Here is a 21,558-nt window from a genome sequence, read left to right as displayed (position 1 = left end):
TTTCCACTGACGATGCTGCCACCAGTCTCCTCTCATCTCTCTCCTCTGCTCTTGATTCCCTCTGTCCACTCACCTCCAAACCTGCTCGACCCTGTCCCCCTGCACCTTGGCTGTCCGAGGCTCTGCGAGCTCGCCGGACAGAGCTTCGGGCAGCCGAAAGAAAATGGATCAAGTCTCACAACCCCTCTGACCTCTCCGCCTATCACCTCATTCTATCCAACTTCACCACTACTGTCTCCTCTGCTAAGTCTGCCTTTTTCATTTCCCAAATTCAGTCCTCTGCCTCCAACCCCAGTAAACTCTTCTCTACTTTTTCCTCTCTCCTTAATCCTCCCGCCCCTCCTCCTCCCTCCTCCCTTTCTGCTGATGACTTCATGTCCTTCTTCATCAAAAAAATCCATGACATCAGTTCTTCATTCCCTCCCCCAGCAACCAACAACAGCACTTCCAATCTCTACCCTGGTTCCCCGTCCCCCACTACAACTCTTTCCTCTTTCTGGCGGAAAACTAAACTTCACATCGATTACGACATCTATAAAAATAGTCTTCACTCCTACAACCAGGAACTAAAAAATTCCAGAAAATTCTTCTTCTCCGACATTATCAGCAAAAACACCAATGACGCTCGCACTCTTTTTGCCACTGTTGACAGGCTGACAAACCCCCCCCCACAAATTGCCCCTGATCTTCTATCCAATGTCAAATGCAATGAATTTGCGACCTTCTTTAGGGATAAAATTATAAATATCAGACTAACTATTTCCACATCAAGAACAAATGTGGCTCCGCCGCACCCACAGAATAGGTGCTTAATTAACATGACTCAGTTCAATGTCATTGACCACAAGAAACTAGAAGAAACGATACGAGGCCTTAAATCCTCATCGTGTTGCCTAGACACCCTGCCAACAAGCTTTCTAAAAAATGTCTACAGTTGCCTGGCGACCGACATACTGAAGATAATTAATACCTCTCTTCTTACAGGCATTTTTCCAAAATCTCTAAAAACTGCAGTTGTTAAGCCCTTGCTAAAGAAGCTTAGCCTCGACCCCTCTATAATCAGCAATTACAGACCAATATCAAATCTTCCCTTTATTAGCAAAATACTCGAAAAAACTGTCTACCAACAACTCAATACCTTTCTATCCTCCAATGATCTCCTAGATCCCTTCCAATCAGGCTTCCGACCCCATCATAGCACCGAAACTGCGCTTATCAGAGTTATAAATGACATCCGAATGAACACTGATTCAGGTAAAATCTCAATCTTAATGTTACTAGATCTCAGCGCTGCCTTTGATACAGTTGACCACGAAATTCTATTGGACAGACTGGAAAACTGGGTCGGGCTTTCCGGCACGGTCCTAGAGTGGTTCAGATCTTATCTGCAAGACAGGAACTACTTTGTCTCCATTGGCAACTACACATCTGACCAAACCAAAATGACATGTGGGGTACCCCAAGGATCAATTTTAGGTCATGTCCTGTTTAACCTTTATATGCTCTCTCTGGGCCTAATTATGCAAAAAAACAAAATAGCTTATCATAGCTATGCAGATGACACCCAACTCTACATAGCCCTCTCATCGGATGACTATGCCCCCATAGAGACACTGTGTCAGTGCCTTGCGCAAATTAATGATTGGATGTGCCAGAATTTTCTCCAACTTAATAAAGACAAAACAGAGATAATTGTCTTCGGCAAAAAAGAAGATAGGCTCAAAGTTACTGCTCACCTCGAATCCCTATCTTTGAAGCCAAAGGACCAGGTAAAAAATCTTGGCATTATTATTGACTCTGATCTAAATTTCAACTCCCACATCAAGCTTATAAGAAAATCTGCCTTCTATCATCTAAAAAATATAGCAAGGATTAGAGGCTACATGTCCAAACAAGATCTTGAAAAACTAATTCATGCTTTCATTTCTAGCAGGCTAGACTACTGCAACAGTCTTTTCAATGGTCTTCCCAAAAAAGCTATTAAACAACTACAGCTCATTCAGAATGCGGCTGCTAGAGTTCTAACAAGAACCAAGAAAGCTGAACACATTACACCAGTTCTCAAATCCCTGCATTGGCTGCCAGTAAATCTTAGAATAGACTTTAAAATTCTGCTAATAGTTTACAAATCTCTCAACGGGTCAGGCCCACACTACATCTCTGAAATGCTTCTACACTATGAACCATCCAGATCCCTGAGATCTTCAGGCACTGGTCTACTAATTGTCCCGAGGACCAAATCAAAACATGGTGAAGCCGCGTTCTCCCACTATGCCTCTCATAACTGGAACAAACTCCCTGAACACATTAGATCTGCCCCTACTCTGCCTATTTTTAAATCCAAGCTAAAGACCTTTATGTTTACTCTTGCTTTTAACTGCTACTAAACTACTGCCTCTCTCGGCCTGTAATTTAAAAAAAAGATTCCTGTACATTTCCAACAAATGGACTGTACATGTAATAATAATACTGAAGAGTGCCTTGTAACTTATTTAAAACAGAAATAATGTTTCATGTTTGTTAATTTGAGTATATATTTTAACTAAAACTGTCGGCTGTGTTTTTTATGTGTTTTTTATATGTGCATTGCTTTGCTGCTTGTTTTTTCGATTATTTTTTGTAAAGCACCTTGAATTGCCTTGTGTATGAAAGGTGCTATATAAATTAAATTTGACTTGACTTGACTTTCTCACCCCTTTCCTCCGATGCTATCCTTAAACTTCTCTCATCTAATCGTGCAACCTCCTGTCCCCTGGATCCCATCCCCTCTTCTCTTCTTCAAACCATTTCCCCTGATCTATCCCCCTTCCTCACTTCATTTATCAATTCCTCACTGTCCTCCGGCACCGTCCCTCCTCCTCTTAAAACTGCCATAGTCAAACCTCTCCTCAAAAAACCCTCCCTTGACCACTCCTCCGTCCAAAACTACCGTCCAGTATCTCTCCTTTCATTTATTTCCAAAACCCTTGAACGTACAGTTTCTGAACAACTCTCCCTCCATCTCTCTCAAAATAACCTCCTGGATCCCCTTCAATCTGGCTTTAAACCAGCCCACTCCACTGAGACCGCCCTCCTCTCCGTCACACATGCCCTTCACTCTGCTCAAGCTGCTTCCCTCTCCTCTGTTCTTGTCCTCCTTGATCTATCTGCTGCCTTTGATACTGTAAACCACCACATCCTTCTCTCCACTCTCTCTGATCTGGGTATTTCTGGTGCTGCACTCTCCTGGTTCACCTCTTATCTCTCCAATCGCACATTTCAAGTTCTTTGGCGGGGTTCCCTTTCTAAATCTTGCACTATGAACACGGGTGTCCCCCAGGGTTCAGTCCTCGGTCCCCTTCTTTTTCTGTTCTATATTAGGTCCCTGGGTCACGTAATCTCTTCTCACGGGTTCTCTTATCACTGCTACGCTGACGACACTCAGCTTTTTCTCTCTTTTCCCCCTTCCGACACTCAGATTGAAACACGTCTTGCCGCTTGCCTCAAAGACATCCTCTCCTGGATGACAGACCATCATCTCAAACTGAACCTCAGCAAAACTGAATTACTTTTCATCCCCGGAAAAAACTGCCCCCTCACTGACCTCTCCATCACCATCGACAATACCACAGTTCTTCCCTCTCAATTCGTTAAAAACCTTGGTGTACTTATCGACAACCAGCTATCTAACTCACCCTCAATTACAGCCATCGCCCGCTCCTGTAGATTCTCTTTATACAACATCAGAAAAATCCGTAAGTTCCTCACCACCGAGGCAACACAACTCTTGGTCCAGGCTCTTGTCCTCCCCCGCCTGGACTATTGTAATGTCCTCCTGGCGGGGTTACCCGCATCTGCCATCCAGCCCCTCCAATTCATCCAAAACTCTGCTGCCCGTCTGATCTTCAACCTCCCTAAATTCTCCCATGTCACCCCTCTTTTCCGTCAACTTCATTGGCTCCCTGTCCTTGCACGCATCAAATTCAAGACCTTGGTTTTGGCCTTCAGGGCAGTCCACCGATCAGCCCCCCTTTATTTACAATCCCTCGTCACCTTCCAAACACCTCACCGCTCCCTCCGCTCCTTCACCTCCACCGCTCGCCTCGCCCCTCCATCACTTCTGACGCCTGGTAGTCGTCTGTCCCGTTCCCGCCTGTTCTCCGCTCTGGCTCCACAATGGTGGAATGAGCTTCCCCCTTCGGTAGTGCTGGCCGAAACACTTCCTATTTTCCGCCGGAGGCTAAAAACCCACCTCTTTGGACTACACCTGGGTCCTCCTTAAGGGTTAATGCTATTGTTACATTTCACATTTCACTGCTTCATTTGTTGTTTTTAACTTATCTTAATGTTTACATTTGACTCTTACCTATGTTTCTCTTTTTAATTTGTTCTTATCTGATATGTTTATAAATTGTAATTGTGTAACTTGTAAGTCGCTTTGGATAAAAGCGTCTGCTAAATGAAATAAAGTAAAAAGTAAAGTAAGAGTGATTATATTATAGTGCTGTAGTGAGATATAGGGTGATTATATTATAGTGCTGTAGTGAGATATAGGGTGATTATAGTATAGTGCTGTAGTTAGATATAGAGTGATTATAGTATAGTGCTGTAGTGAGATATAGGGTGATTATATTATACTGCTGTAGTGAGATATAGGGTTATTATGGTGCTGTAGTGAGATATAGGCTGATTATGGTGCTGTAGTGAGATATAGGGGGATTGCAGTGATTGTGTCAATAACTGCACCTGTATACAGTAGTATGTGCTCATGTTTGTTCTTGTGTGTCCATGTGTACTGCACAGTACTGTTTGTGTCCTCTTTATACTATACTGATGCATATAACTGCACATACTGTATATCTTACATAGGTTTAGTAATATTTATAGTATTTGTATCTGTATTTATTGTATTCCTTATCTATAGATGGTTTTCACCAGAGCGCAACCCCACAGCACTTCCTTTTTCTCAGCATTCGGCAAACTGTAGAAATATTCACTCAACATCGTTACTTTTGTTTTCGCCGCTCAGCTGTATAGACGGTTTTCAAGGAATGGTCAGTCCTGCACTTGAATGTTTTTTTTTCTTTTGTGTCCATAGCAAACACTGCAACAGGAAGTGAGCGGGGGTTCAATTTAGAATGTTTTTGTTGTCAAGTTAAAACCGTCTATAACTTATTATCGATCGATCGCAATGTTTGTGCGTGTGTCCTGCAGGCATCCTGCAGAAGAACAGAGACACGCTGTATGGTGACATCATCCAGCTGGTCCACTCCTCCAAGAACAAGTTCATCAAGCAGATCTTCCAGGCTGACGTCGCTATGGTAACACACACACACACACACACACACACACACACACACGCACGCACGCATACACTCGCACACACACACACACACACACACACACACACACACACACACACACACACACACACACACACAGACGTTAGTCTCAAGCTTTCAAAACGTCCCTTTCAAATTGCGCCAGTTATTTCTTTCCATACACTCCAGAGAGCAAACAAAGCCAGCAGTGAGGGCAAAGTGTTGCCACAGGTGGCGCTGTTCTGTTCTCAGGTTTCTAGCTTGGATTTGGTGACTTTCCTTTCCTGGTATCTAGTATCCAGGTTTCCCCGTAATGTCTGGCTTGCTGCTAACATTACTGTCTTCTCTGTCTTTCCTCTGTGTGTGGGTCCATGTATATGTATGTGCACATTTGTGTGTGTGTGTGTGTGTGTGTGTGTGTGTGTGTGTGTGTGTGTGTGTGTGTGTGTGTGTGTTTGTGTGTGTGTGTGTGTGTGTGTGCGCGTGGGCGTGGGCGTGGGCGTGGGCGTGTGCGTGTGTGCACTTGCATGCATCTGTGTGCTGCTTCTTGCCAGTTTCTGTGTGGCTACGCTCCTGGTAGTTCAGTGGGTCTCCCTGCCTCCACTCTCCCCAAGGTAAAAATATAAATAAAAATAAAAATAACCTCCATCCCTGCATTCCTCCATCCTCATCGGCGTTTACCAAGGAACAGAAAATAATACCCTATTTCTCGCTTGTTTACTGTGAAAAATGTGGAAAATTTGTGACAAAGTTGTATAAATTGCAGCTTTAAAAGAGAAAACATGGTTCAGGACTGCCATCCTGTTCAAAGATTTTGTGTTCCTATGTAAATTCTCTCCTCATCTTGTGTTTCACTAGCTTCGACGCGAGACTCAGCCTTAATTTTTCATTCTGAGTCTCGAAGTAGCACCCCAATATGGCGTTGCAGGCTCCGCTAAAATGCCGCTACATCTTCCTATGCGTAGCAATCACAATAAAACCATGCCTACCAGAATCTGTATTTCTGCCTTTTCCATTGAAAATGGCTGTGGTTGTTCTTCTGCGTCCCAGCGGGGAAACAGCGCCATCTCTGCTGTGTCTACTGGTGGAAACCCATAATTACACCTCCAGAAGAACAGAAAATACAGGCTCCGGCATGTTTACAAGGGCTCAGCACTGGAAACTATGCAATATTTAGGAACACCGATTATTCTATGCGTCGGATAACAACCTTGTGCGGCAGGTAGGTACTGTTTTATTATGATTGCTACGTTTACGAAGACGTATGGCCATTTTAGCAGAGCCTGCAACACCATATTGGGGTGCTACTTCGAGACTCAGAATGAAGAATGAAGGCTGAGTCTGGCGTCGAGGCTAGTGTTTCACCAACTCACTTTTTATTATCTAGTCATCCATCCATCTGTTTCTCCTCAGGCACTGCCAGATACCATTTATTTGGCTTGTAATGTGCTGTAGGGTGAAGAATTGTGCACTCTTTGATACAAACACCAACTTTTGCACAAAGTTTAGCTCTCTGTGGTGGAAAAAGATTCAGATAAGGAGCTATGGGACATGGCCCAATTTCCTATTCTCAAATTGTTCTAGTCAGATATAAATATTTACAATGGCTCCAAATCTGAATCTTTTTCTAACATGGAGACATGGGGCTCTATCTTCCCACTGGCCTTAGGCGCTAAACTGGCGTTAAACAAAAAAAAAACACGCTTTGCGCCTACCTCGGGAAGATAGCATCATGTTTTTAGGCCCCGAAATGCGCTTTACGCCGAAGAGGCATGGCGCAGTGCCAGAATAGGCCAGAATGAGCGTTTCGGCCTTAAATACCGGCCTAACGCTATCTTCCCCCCTGGCGTTAATTTAGCATTTAGCGCTTTTCAAAACCATTCAGTGCACCGGATATATTACTGTGCGTAATTGCACGCAGCTCTCCTCTGCCATCTCACTCTCTCTCCCTCTCTCTCTCTCTCTCTCTCACTTCCTCTCTCTCGCGCGTCAAACGGGCACAATGACCGATGAAACAAAAGTTGTTATACCGTAGTTTTGAGCCCCTGTCATTCAGAGGCTGTTGCATCATCCTACCTGTGCAGTGGGGGAGAAGAAAAGGTAGCGAGAGAAAACGATATCATTCTGCCCAAACTTTCACCAATCTAATCTCATCATGACATCCAGCCAGGGATAGGCTATATTTTTTCTAGCCGATGCGTTGTTGATGTTTAGAACATTCTTTTCACTTTGATCTTGCTATAGTGTAGCGTATTTACATGCTTGCTGTATTTAAACTGCAGTGAGATTGGTTTGAGAAGCATAATAATGTGGAATAATATATATGGAGACAGACGGGGATGAAAGAGGGTGGGGGGGCGGAGCTCAGAGCGCTTTGGTTGGGCTTTTCTCACCGGATTGGATTGCTCCATGGAATGGAACATGAAAGGGACATTGTGATTCGTTTACTGTACTTCTCCAATGAGCACAGTGTGAATAATTCTACGCTTAAAAGGCGTGGTTATAATGCTTAAGGGCCTGTGTCCACCTAGCGTCTTTTCCTCAGGTCCAGCGTCTTTTTTCAGTTGTTTCCAATGGGGGGAGAGCGTATGCCGGCGCACACGAACGTGTAGAGAAAGTGCGCTGCACCCAGCGTATATTTTCAGAGCGCTCCGCCGTTTTTGTGCGCCGGCTGCCAGCGCTTCCAGCTGAGAATAATTTAACTTTTCAGAAAGACGCTGGTGTCGGGTGCTCCTTTTCTGGCAACTAATCATATGGAGAAACTATCGCAACAGAGACAGAAAGGCTCAATTGTGGGAGCAGATTGGCTAAACACTTAATATTTCTGGTGTGTTGTGCTTACTGCTTTTAATAATGTAGCCTACCTGTGTTGTTAGCTTGCTAGCTGTCAGCTATCAAGCCACTACCGCACTGAACTAACGTTAGTTTCAGAGTGCTTCCTTGTTTATTGTTCGCTGGGATCAGCGCTCCCCAGCGCACTCCCAGCGTTTAACAGTCGGAAAAAGACGCTAGGTGGACACGCCCTAAGGCTGCGTGTAGCACCGACACGAGAGTAGGCAGTGCCCCGCTCCACGCCCACTAATATGGGCTGCGCCTGGCGCTAAGCGCTAATTTAAGGCCAGTGGGACGATAGAGCCCATGGAGTACTTGTATCAAAAAGTGTGCGATTCTTCATCATATATACTGTATATATTAGATATATATATATACATACACACACACACACACACACACACACACACACACACATTGAATCCTTTGTCATGTGATAGTAATGTTGAAATAGATTGTCTTGTTCTTCAGTGCTGGTCCTGGCTAACTGGGTTGGCAAAGCTGGTGTTTTAAAGAAAGCTGACTCCTTTCATAAAAGTGTTAAGTTGGCATTTCTAACCTTCACATTCTGCTCTGGCTGTTTGTGAGTGTGCTTTTAACTCTGACCCAAAGGTATCTGCCAGACAAACAGTTTATATTTAGCGGGAGAGAGAGTGAGAGAGGAAAGGAGAAGAAAGGAAAGTTAGTGTCAGTGCTCAGGAGCAGAAAAAAGAATCCTCATTGTTACTGACCCTGACTTTTTATGCTGTTTCTGTGTGTGTGTGTGTGTGTGTACGTACTGCGTGTTCAGGGGGCGGAGACCAGGAAGCGCTCGCCCACTCTGAGCAGTCAGTTTAAGCGCTCTCTAGAGCTGCTGATGAGGACGCTCAGTGTCTGTCAGCCCTTCTTCGTACGCTGCATCAAACCCAACGAGTACAAGAAGCCCATGGTGAGTCTGTTTACATTTACATGCATACTGTGCAGAATAGAATAGAATAGAATAGAATAGAATAGAATAGAATAGAATAGTATAGAATAGAATGCATGTGATGTTTACATTTTGGGGATTTACAGTTGAAGTTGGAAGTCATACAAAAACAAACAAACAAACAAACAAACAAAAACATTACACAGATTTCATGTGAACAAAGTTTTGCAAGTGGTTAGGACATCTATTTTGTGCATGACACTAGTAATTGTTCCAACAATTGTTTACAGATGATTATATCACAATTCCAGTGACTCAAAAGTTGATATACACTAAGTTGACTGTGCCTTTAAACAGCTTGGAAAATTCCAGAAAATGATCAAACAAACAGAATCCAGGAGGTCTTGCTTGATATCAGTCAGCAGGTTTTGATGCAGACTACCATGGAATAAAACAAGGCACTCCATCTTCAAGTGAAAAATTCTATTTTTTTAATCTTCGAGAACAAGGTAAACAAACAGACCAATGCGTATCAACTAGGTCTTCATCAGGGTCTGAAAACGATGTCATGCTTTAGAAGCTTATGATAGACTAGCCTAGCCTCTTTGTTCTCTTTTGTTTGTCATTGTGTGTCTCACTATAGCGTCCTTGGGTTCCTTGAAAGGTGCTATATAAATCCACTTTTTTAGAAGAATTAAACATACAGACAATTAGCTGATAAATCCAAGTTATTATTATTATTATCATTATCATTATCATTATTATTATTATTATTATTATTATTATTCATTATTAGTAGTAGTAGTAGTAGTAGTAGTAGTAGTAGTAGTAGTAGTAGGAGTAGTATTTGAGTCAATTGGAGGTTTACCTGTGAGGGGTGAGGATTAGGTTAGGGTTGAGATGAACGTACCAGTGATATGGCAGGATGCCCTTGTCCTGCCAATCATTGTGATATTTTTAAATGCTGGAACACAGAAAATGCCTAAATGAAACATCACTCCCAAATGTAATCAAAATCAGATCAGTGGTGTGTGAGACTTCACGTCTGACAGGGATTGCATTGTGTAGGAGACAATAACTGCAAAAAAAGACCAACTTTAGCTCCCTGTCCCAACACTTAAATGCTGAACAAAATCAGAAGATTCAACTTGGCGCTCATGTATGTGCAAAGTAACAAACAATTGTGGTTGTGGTGCTCATGGGGATTGGGATTCAATCATGTAGAAAAACAGCAGGTCCCAGGCACTCAAAGGAGTAAAAGAGGAAGTAGGATTAAAAAGCCTTTATTATATATGGCTAAAACATTATAAAAACGCCGACATGTTTCAACCTCAAACGGTCTTCATCAGGGCTTACAACAAACAAGAAGAGAATGGATTCAACACTCACATAGCCTCAATCAGTGACACAGGTGTGGGGCACAGCAATACAATCAACAGTTAATTAGTCCAACATACATGGTTAAAGATTTTATTAACTGTAACACGACCTTTGTGATTTATCGTCTCACTTGTCCGTGCAATGATGGCACATTTTATGTGGGACGGACAAAAAGACGTTTACGAGACAGATTAGCTGAGCATAAATATGCTATCAGGACATGTAAGGAGGACTACCCCATGGCCAAACACTTTATGCAGTGTCACAATAAAAATGATTCTTTATTAAAAATAGAAGCCCTGGAACATATCAGACCGCTCACCAAAGGTGGTGATAGAGTTCAACAATAGACCCTTCTCACGGGGGCCATTTTGGGTCGAAAAGGCAGGGTAAACACAGGTGCAAGCAAAACACTAATGAGGCTTTCCAAATTCCAATCATGGAAGTTGGAAACCCTCATTAGTGTTTTGCTTGCACCTGTGTTTACCCTGCCTTTTCGACCCAAAATGGCCCCCGTGAGAAGGGTCTATTGAACCGACGGGAGACATTTTGGATCCATCAGTTGGATGCCTTGAACTCCCCGGGGTTAAATGAGGACATTGAGTTTTCATGTTTTTTGTAATCAGGTTTATGTATGTAACCGGTTTTGTATTTGTTTATTTTCCTTGTTATGTTGAAGACAGACCATGAGTCTTAATTGTACTTTTTGCCTCTCAGATTGACCTAGACCAATGGGACTGCAAACATTCAGCCCACTGCCCTTCAGGCAGTCATGATTGGACGCTGGGATTGATCCCTCCCTGTCATTAATTCCCTACACTTGTTGGACTAATTAACTGTTGATTGTATTGCTGTGCCCCACACCTGTGTCACTGATTGAGGCTATGTGAGTGTTGAATCCATTCTCTTCTTGTTTGTTGTAAGCCCTGATGAAGACCGTTTGAGGTCGAAACATGTCGGCGTTTTTATAATGTTTTAGCCATATATAATAAAGGCTTTTTAATCCTACTTCCTCTTTTACTCCTTTGAGTGCCTGGGACCTGCTGTTTTTCTACTTAAATGCTGAACTTACAGTATGTCTCTATGAGTGTGTGTTACTGAACCCGCACCCTCTCTGTCTGTAGTTGTTTGACAGGGAGCTGTGTGTGCGTCAGTTGAGGTACTCTGGTATGATGGAGACCATTCGTATCCGCCGGGCCGGATACCCCATCCGCTACACCTTCGTTGAGTTTGTCGACCGCTACCGGGTCCTCATGCCTGGAGTCAAACCAGCGTACAAACAGGTGTGTGTGTGTGTGTGTGTTTTGTGATCCAGTATTTAATGATCCCTGGAGTCAGTCAGGCGACCATTTCTTTTTTATCTCCTCCAACAGTTGCTGTGGCAATGTGCTCATCATCCACAATGCAGCCTGTTTTTCTTGGACCTCTGCATGTTGTTATGTTTCCCTCCCTCTCTTATCTGGCTAGGACGGCCGGTGTGTGTGTGTCCGTGTGCGTGTCTCTCTCCCTCCCCCTGTCTGTCTCTCTGTGTCTCTCCCTCTCTGCCTGTCTCTCTCCCCCCCCTCTCTCTCTGTCCCTCCCCTGTGTGTGTGTGTGTGTCTCTCTGTCACTCTCTCGCCTCTCTCTCTCTGTCTCTCTCTCTTTCCCTCTCTGTCTCTCCCTCCCCTCTCTCTCATTGTGTCGTTGTGTCTCTCTCCCATCAGGAGGACCTAAGGGGGACCTGCCAGAGGATTGCAGAGGCGGTGCTTGGCAGAGACGATGACTGGCAGATGGGAAAGACCAAGATCTTCCTCAAGGTAATTCTGGCATTGGTGCTTAATTTCCGCATTCGAGCTGATAACACAAACTATTTTGAGGGAACAATCACAATCTATTTCATTATTTCTCCACCCTGCTGCCTCTGCTGCAGAGTCACCACTCTACTGGAAGAGATGTATTACATTTCAAAGGGAAATGAGTTATAGATCTCTCATATTGAACCAAATTAAATCAGAAATCAGCCCACAGGGTCCACCTCAACTTTTTGTTTTGCCAACTTCACAGAGATAAATTCATGAGAAAACCCTCCACACAGCATCAAATCCATCATTCATGAGTCAACCCTGCTGGTGATTATTCTTTTCATGAAGATTCATAAACAATAATCAGATTTCCAGTGAGACAAGGCTCATGAATTCAACTTTTCACCCAAGAGCAATCACACTGTGGACTGGAGCGCTGGTGCTGTGCGATGCAGGAGACACAATACAAGACATAGAAGACTGTGACAAGATGGGATATCATCCGACAGACTATTATGCAGATTTTATTTTCCCTTGCTGTCAAACAGGCTCACACACTTGATGAGTTTGGTTTAGGGAACACACACTGTCTCCTACTGTAAACAGCAATGAGCAGGGCTCCATCCAATCCCCTCCTCTCTCTTTCTGCTTTATTTGGTATACTACTAATTAATAAAGCATCACAGACCAGCCGCTTGGTGACCTTTACTGACCTCACTGCACAGGATTTCTAGGTTTTGAGCCTCATGTCGCCATGTGGAGCCACCAACCACCATGTGAATAGTCAATTGTTTTGTTTATCAAAATCACTATGGCAACAGGAGAGCAGATAGCTCTTTTGGTTGACTGACACCTTGCAAAGCTGACGGCTACTGTACATTGTTTTTTTAGGCCACTCACACTTCAGATCATCTGTAATTGCCCCCAAACAAGCACCGACATGCTCCGATCTTAGCCAGTCATGAGGGTCACATCTGGCCTGTAACTGGTGTGAAACCGCTGTAGTATTCCCTGCCAGTGGATAAAATAAAGTATGTATTTTTTTACCCCCTGACTTGGTGACTTCAGTCTTTTACACATAAATACCTTGTTTAACCTCGCCCAGCTCCAGCCGACTGACAGTGTAAACTAGTTCAGTCCAGCTTCATCTCAGCACTGAGGCTAATGTGATTGTTTCCAGTTCACACTCACAGGTCTGTTGACGGGAAAGATAGTGTGTTGGTTTCCCGCCGTGTGTGTGTGTGTGGGTGTGTGTGTGTTTTGGTTTCCCGCCCAGTGCGAGGGCAGACGTTGCTCTGAGGTCAGAGGTCACCGGCTAGGCATATCCGTTAGCTTGTTGCCACGGTGAAGAGAGATCATCAGTTTGTTGCTGATGTATGCTCAGCAGTGTTTCCCCTGGCCTGACCGCAGAGCAGCGCCCCCTGTTGAAACATTGCCTTTCCGTTACTTGGCTTTGTTTATGTTGTGATCGAATAAAGACGCTTTTACACTCAGAACATGATTGCCTGAGCTTCTGCTGATGGACAGTTGGAGAGTTGTACTGTACATGTACAGTATTATGAGTTTGTTTACCTTGGTGTAATGTCAAGTCTAAAGAACTTGACTACACTGCTGAGCTGAAGCAAGACTCTTTCCAGCTAACCTCTGTCAGACTTAAAGCGCTCAGCTGGACTGGAAGTAGGACAGGACGTGGAGTTTGGGGGGGGTGAAGTTGGGGCCAGTGCCCACACTTCCACCACAGGAAGGGGACGCATCAGGAGAGACAGATCAGAGGTGGAGGACAGGAAGAGAGAGGACTTTTAGGGGCGCATGGTCTTTTCACATGTCTGCTGTGTGACTCTCTGAACAGATCAGAGTGAAGAGTCCCATGATCTCAGCCCCCGCCTCCCCTTAAGGATGAGAAGCAGGCATAGGAGTTCCGTTTGAACGTTTGGGAAAGCAGGCTTTCACATTTGACTCACCTGCCTCTCCTCACAGCAGTGCCCACAGCTCTCTAAACCTTATTTCTCCCCCCGAGAGATAATGTTAGTCACTCCCTACTGTAAATAACAGCTAGACAGAAACAAATAAAACATTCATACACTGAGCCGTCACTCTCCATTCTTTTTCCAATTGGAAGGCAAAACAGTGGCGTGGTGTTTTTGAAAAAAGACTTGAGGATCATCTGTAAACGGAAACATTGATCTTGTGTTTCTAGGACGACTCAGCGTGACGTCACTGCCACCCAAAAATGCCACCCAAAAATGCGTAACCCTGCGGCAGTTAACTAGTACGAGTTGTGCCAAACAAACGTTAATATCTCAAGAAGTATACATCACATCACTTATATTTTGACATTCTGAGTGAGAGCAGAATTAGCTCAAGAGTTTGCCTCTGACAGGCTGTTAACGGGTAATTACCACTGACCTAAATAATATGGACAAACCCATGACTGAGAACAGGTCTGAGAGCAGGTCACGTGGGGGATGGGTTTACCCAGGCTAAGGCGACCTGTCACTCACCCCCTTTTCTATCGTCTATTTTACCCAAAACAGTTATGAAAAGGTGAAGTTAGCTATATAGACCAAAACCGTGTTTGGGTCCAGGCTATAAAGATGCTTAATCACGGTTACAAAGTGGGGCATTTTAACATGGGGGTGAACAGTAACGGGTAACGACTCCTGAGTCCTGCCTCAAGGGGCAGCTGTAGCTCAGGAGGTAGAGCGGGGTGTCCACTATCGCTTTGGATAAAAGAGGTCGGTGGTTCGATTTCCGGCTCCTCCAGTCTGCTCCTCCAGTTGGTGTGCCAGCACCCTGCCGCCATCGGTGTGTGAATGGGTGAATGTACCTACTGAGTAAAAACTACTGGATAAAAGTGCTATATAAATGCAGGCCATTTACCATTTACCAAGTGGCCATTCAAGGAACTACAGCTTTCAGGAGTACTTCATGGGAAAACCCCAGAGCTTGTCCACTGGTAATACAGTGCGGTCTGAAAAAGTTAAAACGGTTATCAAATTTGGCATGCGAAAGAATGTGCTGAGTGAGAAAGACAGACAGCTGTCTGTTCTCCCTGTCATCCATCAATGTATCAGACCCATAGAGAATATAGCGGCTCAGTCCTTTTTTTTTTACCGATACAGAATGTCTGTCGCCCCCTTATCCAATCACTGCACTTCTCATTTGTGTACAGCACAACATCAACTACACACCTCTCCGCCCCGGTAATATAAAAATATCAAACTGGTGCCGATAGAGAGAGAGAAGGAGCAGCAGTAACTGTATTTTGCCTTGTTTTTCATCAGTTCTTCTTGTGCTGTACTGTAGGATCACCATGACATGCTGCTGGAGATCGAGAGAGACAAGGCCATCACTGACAAGGTCATCCTCATCCAGAAGGTGGTGCGAGGCTACAAGGACCGGTAAGACCCAACACTGCCAGCCTCGGCATGATGATGGAAAAGGCATTGGTGAAAAACATTGACAAAATAGTCAAATACATCTTATTGGTCAGGAATAGTTTCCGCCACCCAAAAGACTTCTGGAAAAGCAGAGCAAAATGGTCACATGTAAAAGAAGTAATTTCTCCCTCCCTGCCTTCAGATCCAACTTCCTGAAGATGAGGAAGTCGGCCATGATGATCCAGAAGACATGGAGAGGGCATCAGTGTAGGAAGGACTATGGAGCGGTGAGTAGAGCTTCATGTAATTACTTTGTATACAGGGAACAAACACTTTCTGACATTTTATTTATTTTACCCCGGTTTGTAACCCTGGCTGTTTCCTTACACGAAACAGTATTCCTATGTTATTGTCTTATTTTTATTTGATATTTTACATCTGGTTTCATTTTTAGTCTACTCTTGTCTGTTCTATGTACTGTATTTATGTATATATTTTTTCTGATTCCCCCCCCCATTTTCTCCCAAATTGTACTTGGCCAATTTCCCCCTGCTGCCCCTGCTGGGTCGCTGTTCCACCCCCTCTGCCGATCTGGGGAGAGCCGTAGACTAGTACCATGCTTCCTCCGACACATGCGCAGTTGCCAGCCACTTCTTTTCACCGGCAGGACGTAGCACGTGGTGGGAGGATCATGCTATTCCCCCCCAGTTCCCTTCCACCCCGAACAGGCGCCCTGACTGACCAAAGGAGGCGCTAGTGGACACACCCTTAATCCGGCTTCCCACCCACAGACACAGCCAATCGTGCCTGTATGTACACCCGACCAAGCCGGAGATAACACAGGGGCGCCAACCTGCGCCCCTCGTGTTGGTAGGCAGGGAATCTACCGCTACACTCACTCGACGCCCAACTGTATTTATTTATCTTAACTTTTTTGCAAAATCTCCCTCTCTCTCTCCCTCCCTCTGTAGATGAGGGCGGGCTTCTCCCGCCTGCAGGCCCTGGTGCGTTCCAGGAAGTTGTGTGTGACGTACCACCTGGCCCGTCAGCGAGTCACACGCCTACAGGGTCGCTGCCGTGGTTTCCTGGTCCGCCGTGCCTTCAGACACCGACTGTGGGCCATCATCACCATCCAGGCCTACACCAGGGGCATGATCGCACGCAGACTGTACAAGAGGTTGCAGGGAGAGGTAGAGAACACACACACACAGACCAACACACGCACATTCACACACACACACACACACACACACACACACACACACACACACAGACCAACACACGCACATTCACACACACACACACACACACACACACACACACACACACACAAACAGACCAACACACGTGTGCGCGCACGCACACACACACACACACACACACACACCAACACACGGACATGGACACACACACACACACACACACACACACACACACACACACACACACACACACACAGTGTTGTCCACCATTGTTTCACACTCAGCATGTTAACTGTCCCAAATGACTACGGTAATTTACTGATGTACAGGTACAAAACAAGAGGCAAAGGAACACACACACACACACACACACACACACACACACACACACACACACACATACACAATTCATCCAATCATGCTCCAAATCAAAACAAAAAACAATATCTTCCCCACCAATATTATAAATGAATGAATTACTATACACAGTACTGTAGATGAAACAATGACACTGCATTTATCAAACCTCTGAAACACAAACCTTTTTAGTTGGTCACCAGTATTTCCTCTGCCTAAATGTTCTGACTTCTACACTATTTCTCCCTTCAGTTCAGCTCAATCTACTCAAATTTCACTTGCTTTGTTTTTATTTTATTTTAATGTTTGAGAGAGGACAGATGTTGTTGTTGTTGTTGTTGTTTATTTACACATATAAAAACAATTACAAAAGAATACAATAAATAATCAGCATTGAATGTGCAGGAGAATTGCCTAAAAACCCTCCAGGGGCTTGGGTGTGGCATTCTCCAGGTAGCGTATTATCATCAGATTTTCATCAATATAAAATACCCCCTCCCATCCCTCCACCCACACCGAACACCCCCCCACCCAACACACACACTCACACACACACATAATGCATACAAGTGGAATAAACGCTAAACACTAAAGTGGGCACTTACTGTATGCTGTATAGCTTCAAGTTTTTGTAAGAAGAGTAAAAAAATGACAAGAAAATGAACAAAAGACAACAAAAATAAAACAAGCTATGTGGCAGATATGATGGAGGTGCCTGGGGATATTTAAGTAACCCTCTGCAATACACAGTCAACAATGTTGTTTTTTGCTTGTTTTTTTCCCCTTGTTTTTTCTCCATTCCATCCTCCTCACTATCTGTATATTAGACAAGATGTACCTAAATTGAACTGCACTGAAGTTAATTTGATCCCCAGCTAAATCACCATTTGTATGCTATTTTCATCATGTGGTTGTGGGGAGGGGAGGTCGTGGTTTGTATTTTGGTTGTTTGTATTGTAATTGTAATGGTTTGTGTATGAATGTGCTAATTGAAAATGAATAAATATATTGTTGGGGGAAAGAAACGTGTCAGACACTTCAACAAGACAAACATCTGCTCTCTCCACTCTCCTGCTCTCTCCTGCTCTCTCCTCCTCACTTCTCTCCTGCTCTCTCCTCCTCTCTCCTGCTCTCTCCCCTCAGTACCGCAGGCGGTTGGAGGCAGAGAAGATGCGTCTGGCTGAAGAGGTGAAGCTGAGGAACCAGATGTCGGCGAAGAGAGCGAAGGTCGAGGCTGAACGCTCACACCAGGTGGGACTCCGCCTCCAAGTTCAAAACAGCTCTTTTAAAAATACAGAATTTAAAATGGCTTCATTTAGTGTTCTTTAACGTCAACACTGGTCAAAAATAATTACCTTGATACAAATGAGACCATGATGGAGACAGTTGGTATCACCCATCTCATGCGAGTAGTATTGTTACTAGTTTCTCCAAGTTGCTTCCATGTGCCATAAAGCAATCCAACAGGTTTCCCTCGAACTCCACCAGGTGGAGAACCATGGAGGATGCAGAGTAGAGGCTGGTAACGGGCCGGCTGACAGGCTTCTCAGAGATGGTCGTGTTTGCAATAATTATAGTAATATCTCAAAATAAAGTTCATGATTTATTGATGTTAAAATGCTGCACACAGCACATGTTAAAATCTTAAATCACAAATCAATCGATCAATCAATTAACCAATCGATCAAACAAACAATCATCTTTATTTATTAGTTGATCCAAAGTGCTTTACAACACATAAAACAAAAGCAAGAATCAAGTGAAATAGGGAACAATAAAAGTCAGTGTAAAGAGAATAATGATAATACAAAATAATAACATTAGAAGTAGACTCACATGTTCGCACTCTTGAATGTCTCAATAGTGGGGGAGAAACACATGGTGGGAGGAAGAGAATTCCAAAGATTTGGGGCAGCGATAGAGAAGGCCCTGTCCCGTAAGACTTAGTCCTGGATCTTGGGACAGACAGAAGTTTTGCTGGGTTCAAAACAGCAGTACCAAAAAATAATGTTCTTGCCAGATAAATGTGATCCTGACTCTGATTGTAAATTATTACCATTGAACCCAATTTAATTTCCCAGGGGCGTCTAGCCCAGCTGGCCAAGGAGGACGCGGAGCGGGAGAAGAGGGAGAAGGAAGAGGCTCGGCAGAAGAAGGAGCTGCTGGAGCAGGTGGAGAAGGCTCGGCAGGAGCCGGTTAATGACTCGGACATGGTGGACAAGATGTTCGGCTTCCTGGGGACCACCAGCTCCTTCCCGGGCCAGGAGGGCCAGGCGCCCACAGGCTTTGAGGTGAGGCCAGGAGAGAGACACCTGACACATGGCTTTCTATTCAAGTTTAAGTCAAGTCAAGTTTATTTGTATAGCCCTAATTCACAAGCATGTGTCAGAGGACTTTGCAGAGAATGTGTCTAGCTAAATCTAGCTAAGCACAATCAATAAACAGAATCTAACAACTTGTATAAAGTATATTAAAAAACAAGCATAGAAGAGAAGGGAAGAGAGAGCAGAGAGAAGGAGAAGAGAGAGAAGAGGGAGAGAATACTGTAGAGTGCGGGGAGTGGAGAGAGAGAACAGATGAAACATTTGATGATACAGTATCATCATATTATTTGCATTTCACCTCAGACAAGACAGGACACTGCTTTCAAGTCTGAAATGTAGCTACATTTGCTAGAAGATGAACAACATTTCAGCTTTTCACCAACTAGGGTGCTGCCAGATGTCAGTAGGTTGGCTGTACAGTACTGTACAGTAGGGAAGTACAGGCTAGTTAAGTGTTTCTAACAGGCTCACAGCATAATGCTGTTGTTTTTCTGACTTGGATCGTGGTTATTTTGATTAATCAAAACATTCAAAATCCTTAGTACTGTAATGTACAGTCAACCTAGTGACATCATCTAGTAGCGCCCTACTTGGCGAAAAGCTAAAATGATGTTCATCTTTCTAGCAAATCTAAGTACATTTCAGACTTGAAATCAGTCTCCTGTCTTGTTCAAGGTTAAATTCAAGTGAACTAAAGTCATATGATCAAATGTTTCATATCCTCACTGTAGCTAGCAACCAAAACCGACATTTAAGATCAACTATTGGGTTTTCTGTTACAATAAATCGCCACATTCATTTGGAATTCCCTCAAGAGGAGCGCGTTTCACCTGAAAATCACCAAAATTGCGGTCAGGAGGTTTTGAGCCATCTCTCCTCTGTGCTGCACACAGGACCTGGAGCCGGGGACCCACAGGGAGATGATGGTGGAGGATCTGGACGAGGCTCTCCCTCTGCCTGAAGATGACGATGAGGAAGATCTGTCGGAGTATAAGTTCGCCAAGTTTGCCGCCACCTACTTCCAGGGCAACACCACACACACCTACGTCAGGCGGCCACTCAAGCAGCCGCTGCTCTTCCACGACGACGAGGGAGACCAGCTGGTAGGTCACCCTCTGACCTCTCCACAGTGCAAACACGTTCCTACAACTGTGCAGAGTCTGCTCATTACTTACAGTAGATTTATTTATTTCTAAAAAGATTTAAGTAGAGCTGGGCGATGAAATCAATATCACGATAATCATAAGGATTTTTCTCAATATCAAATATATCATGATATGGTTCATGTATGCAAAGTCATGTTAAATAATCAAACTTTAATGTTCTTGTTTTTGAGTTTTGAAGTTAAATTTGCTTGTCATCATCAATTCAGACAGCAGAAATGTCTGTCACAATATTAAAATATTAGTCCTGGCCTTAAAGTCAAATTTAAATTATTTTTTAAAGATGTTTATAAATGCTACATATCTCTAAACATTATCTTTTGTATCTGTGTCCTCAGTGTATTTGATTTGTTTTCTCACATCTTTGTCTCCTTGACCTTTGTACTCTATATCTGTTGCTTATATGGGTTGCTTATAATGTTGATTATCCAGGGATTGAAGTATTTTACTGAAAGTATTTAATTCTACTGCTATTCTATTCTTCTGTGAGCTACATGCCCAAAATGCGTCTCCCCGTGCCCCGCCCCATGCAGGCTGCCCTGGCGGTGTGGATCACGATCCTGAGGTTCATGGGAGATCTGCCGGAGCCAAAGTACCACACGGCCATCAGCGACGGCAGCGAGAAGATCCCCGTCATGACCAAGATCTACGAGACACTGGGCAAGAAGACCTACAAGAGAGAGCTGCAGGCGCTGCAGGGGGAGGGGGAGGTGAGAGAGAGAGAGAGCTGCTGGCACGGGAGTTGAGAGAGAGAGAGCTGCAGGCACGGGAGGTGAAAGAGAGGGAGAGGGAGAGCTGCAGGGGGAGGGGGGGGGGGTGAGAGAGAGAGAGAACGAGGAGGTGGAGATGAGTGGAATGACATGGTCTCATTAATTATGAACTCAAACGAAACCGCCCCCTAATGTACTTCTGTTAATTAATCTTCCCTCCAA

At 44.2% G+C, this 21,558-nt stretch overlaps 1 protein-coding gene across 1 annotated transcript in view; it reads left to right on the top strand.

Annotated features, from left to right (window-relative positions):
* myo7aa (myosin VIIAa) overlaps positions 1–21,558 on the top strand; it is a gene marked incomplete at both ends in the record, with an annotated part of 63,348 nt that overhangs the window by 23,766 nt on the left and 18,024 nt on the right. Inside the window, 11 exons of the mRNA XM_083637093.1 lie at positions 5,194–5,300; positions 8,923–9,060; positions 11,544–11,702; positions 12,123–12,215; positions 15,507–15,601; positions 15,783–15,867; positions 16,552–16,770; positions 18,283–18,390; positions 19,221–19,430; positions 20,357–20,566; positions 21,160–21,336. Of these exons, the coding sequence (XP_083493219.1) occupies positions 5,194–5,300; positions 8,923–9,060; positions 11,544–11,702; positions 12,123–12,215; positions 15,507–15,601; positions 15,783–15,867; positions 16,552–16,770; positions 18,283–18,390; positions 19,221–19,430; positions 20,357–20,566; positions 21,160–21,336 (1,601 nt within the window). The remainder of the gene's footprint in view (positions 1–5,193; positions 5,301–8,922; positions 9,061–11,543; positions 11,703–12,122; positions 12,216–15,506; positions 15,602–15,782; positions 15,868–16,551; positions 16,771–18,282; positions 18,391–19,220; positions 19,431–20,356; positions 20,567–21,159; positions 21,337–21,558) is intronic.

Source organism: Poromitra crassiceps (assembly GCF_964638095.1).
Source record: "Poromitra crassiceps genome assembly, chromosome: 5".
Taxonomy (NCBI): Eukaryota; Metazoa; Chordata; class Actinopteri; order Beryciformes; family Melamphaidae; genus Poromitra; species Poromitra crassiceps.
This window is presented reverse-complemented; position numbering and strand designations above follow the sequence as displayed.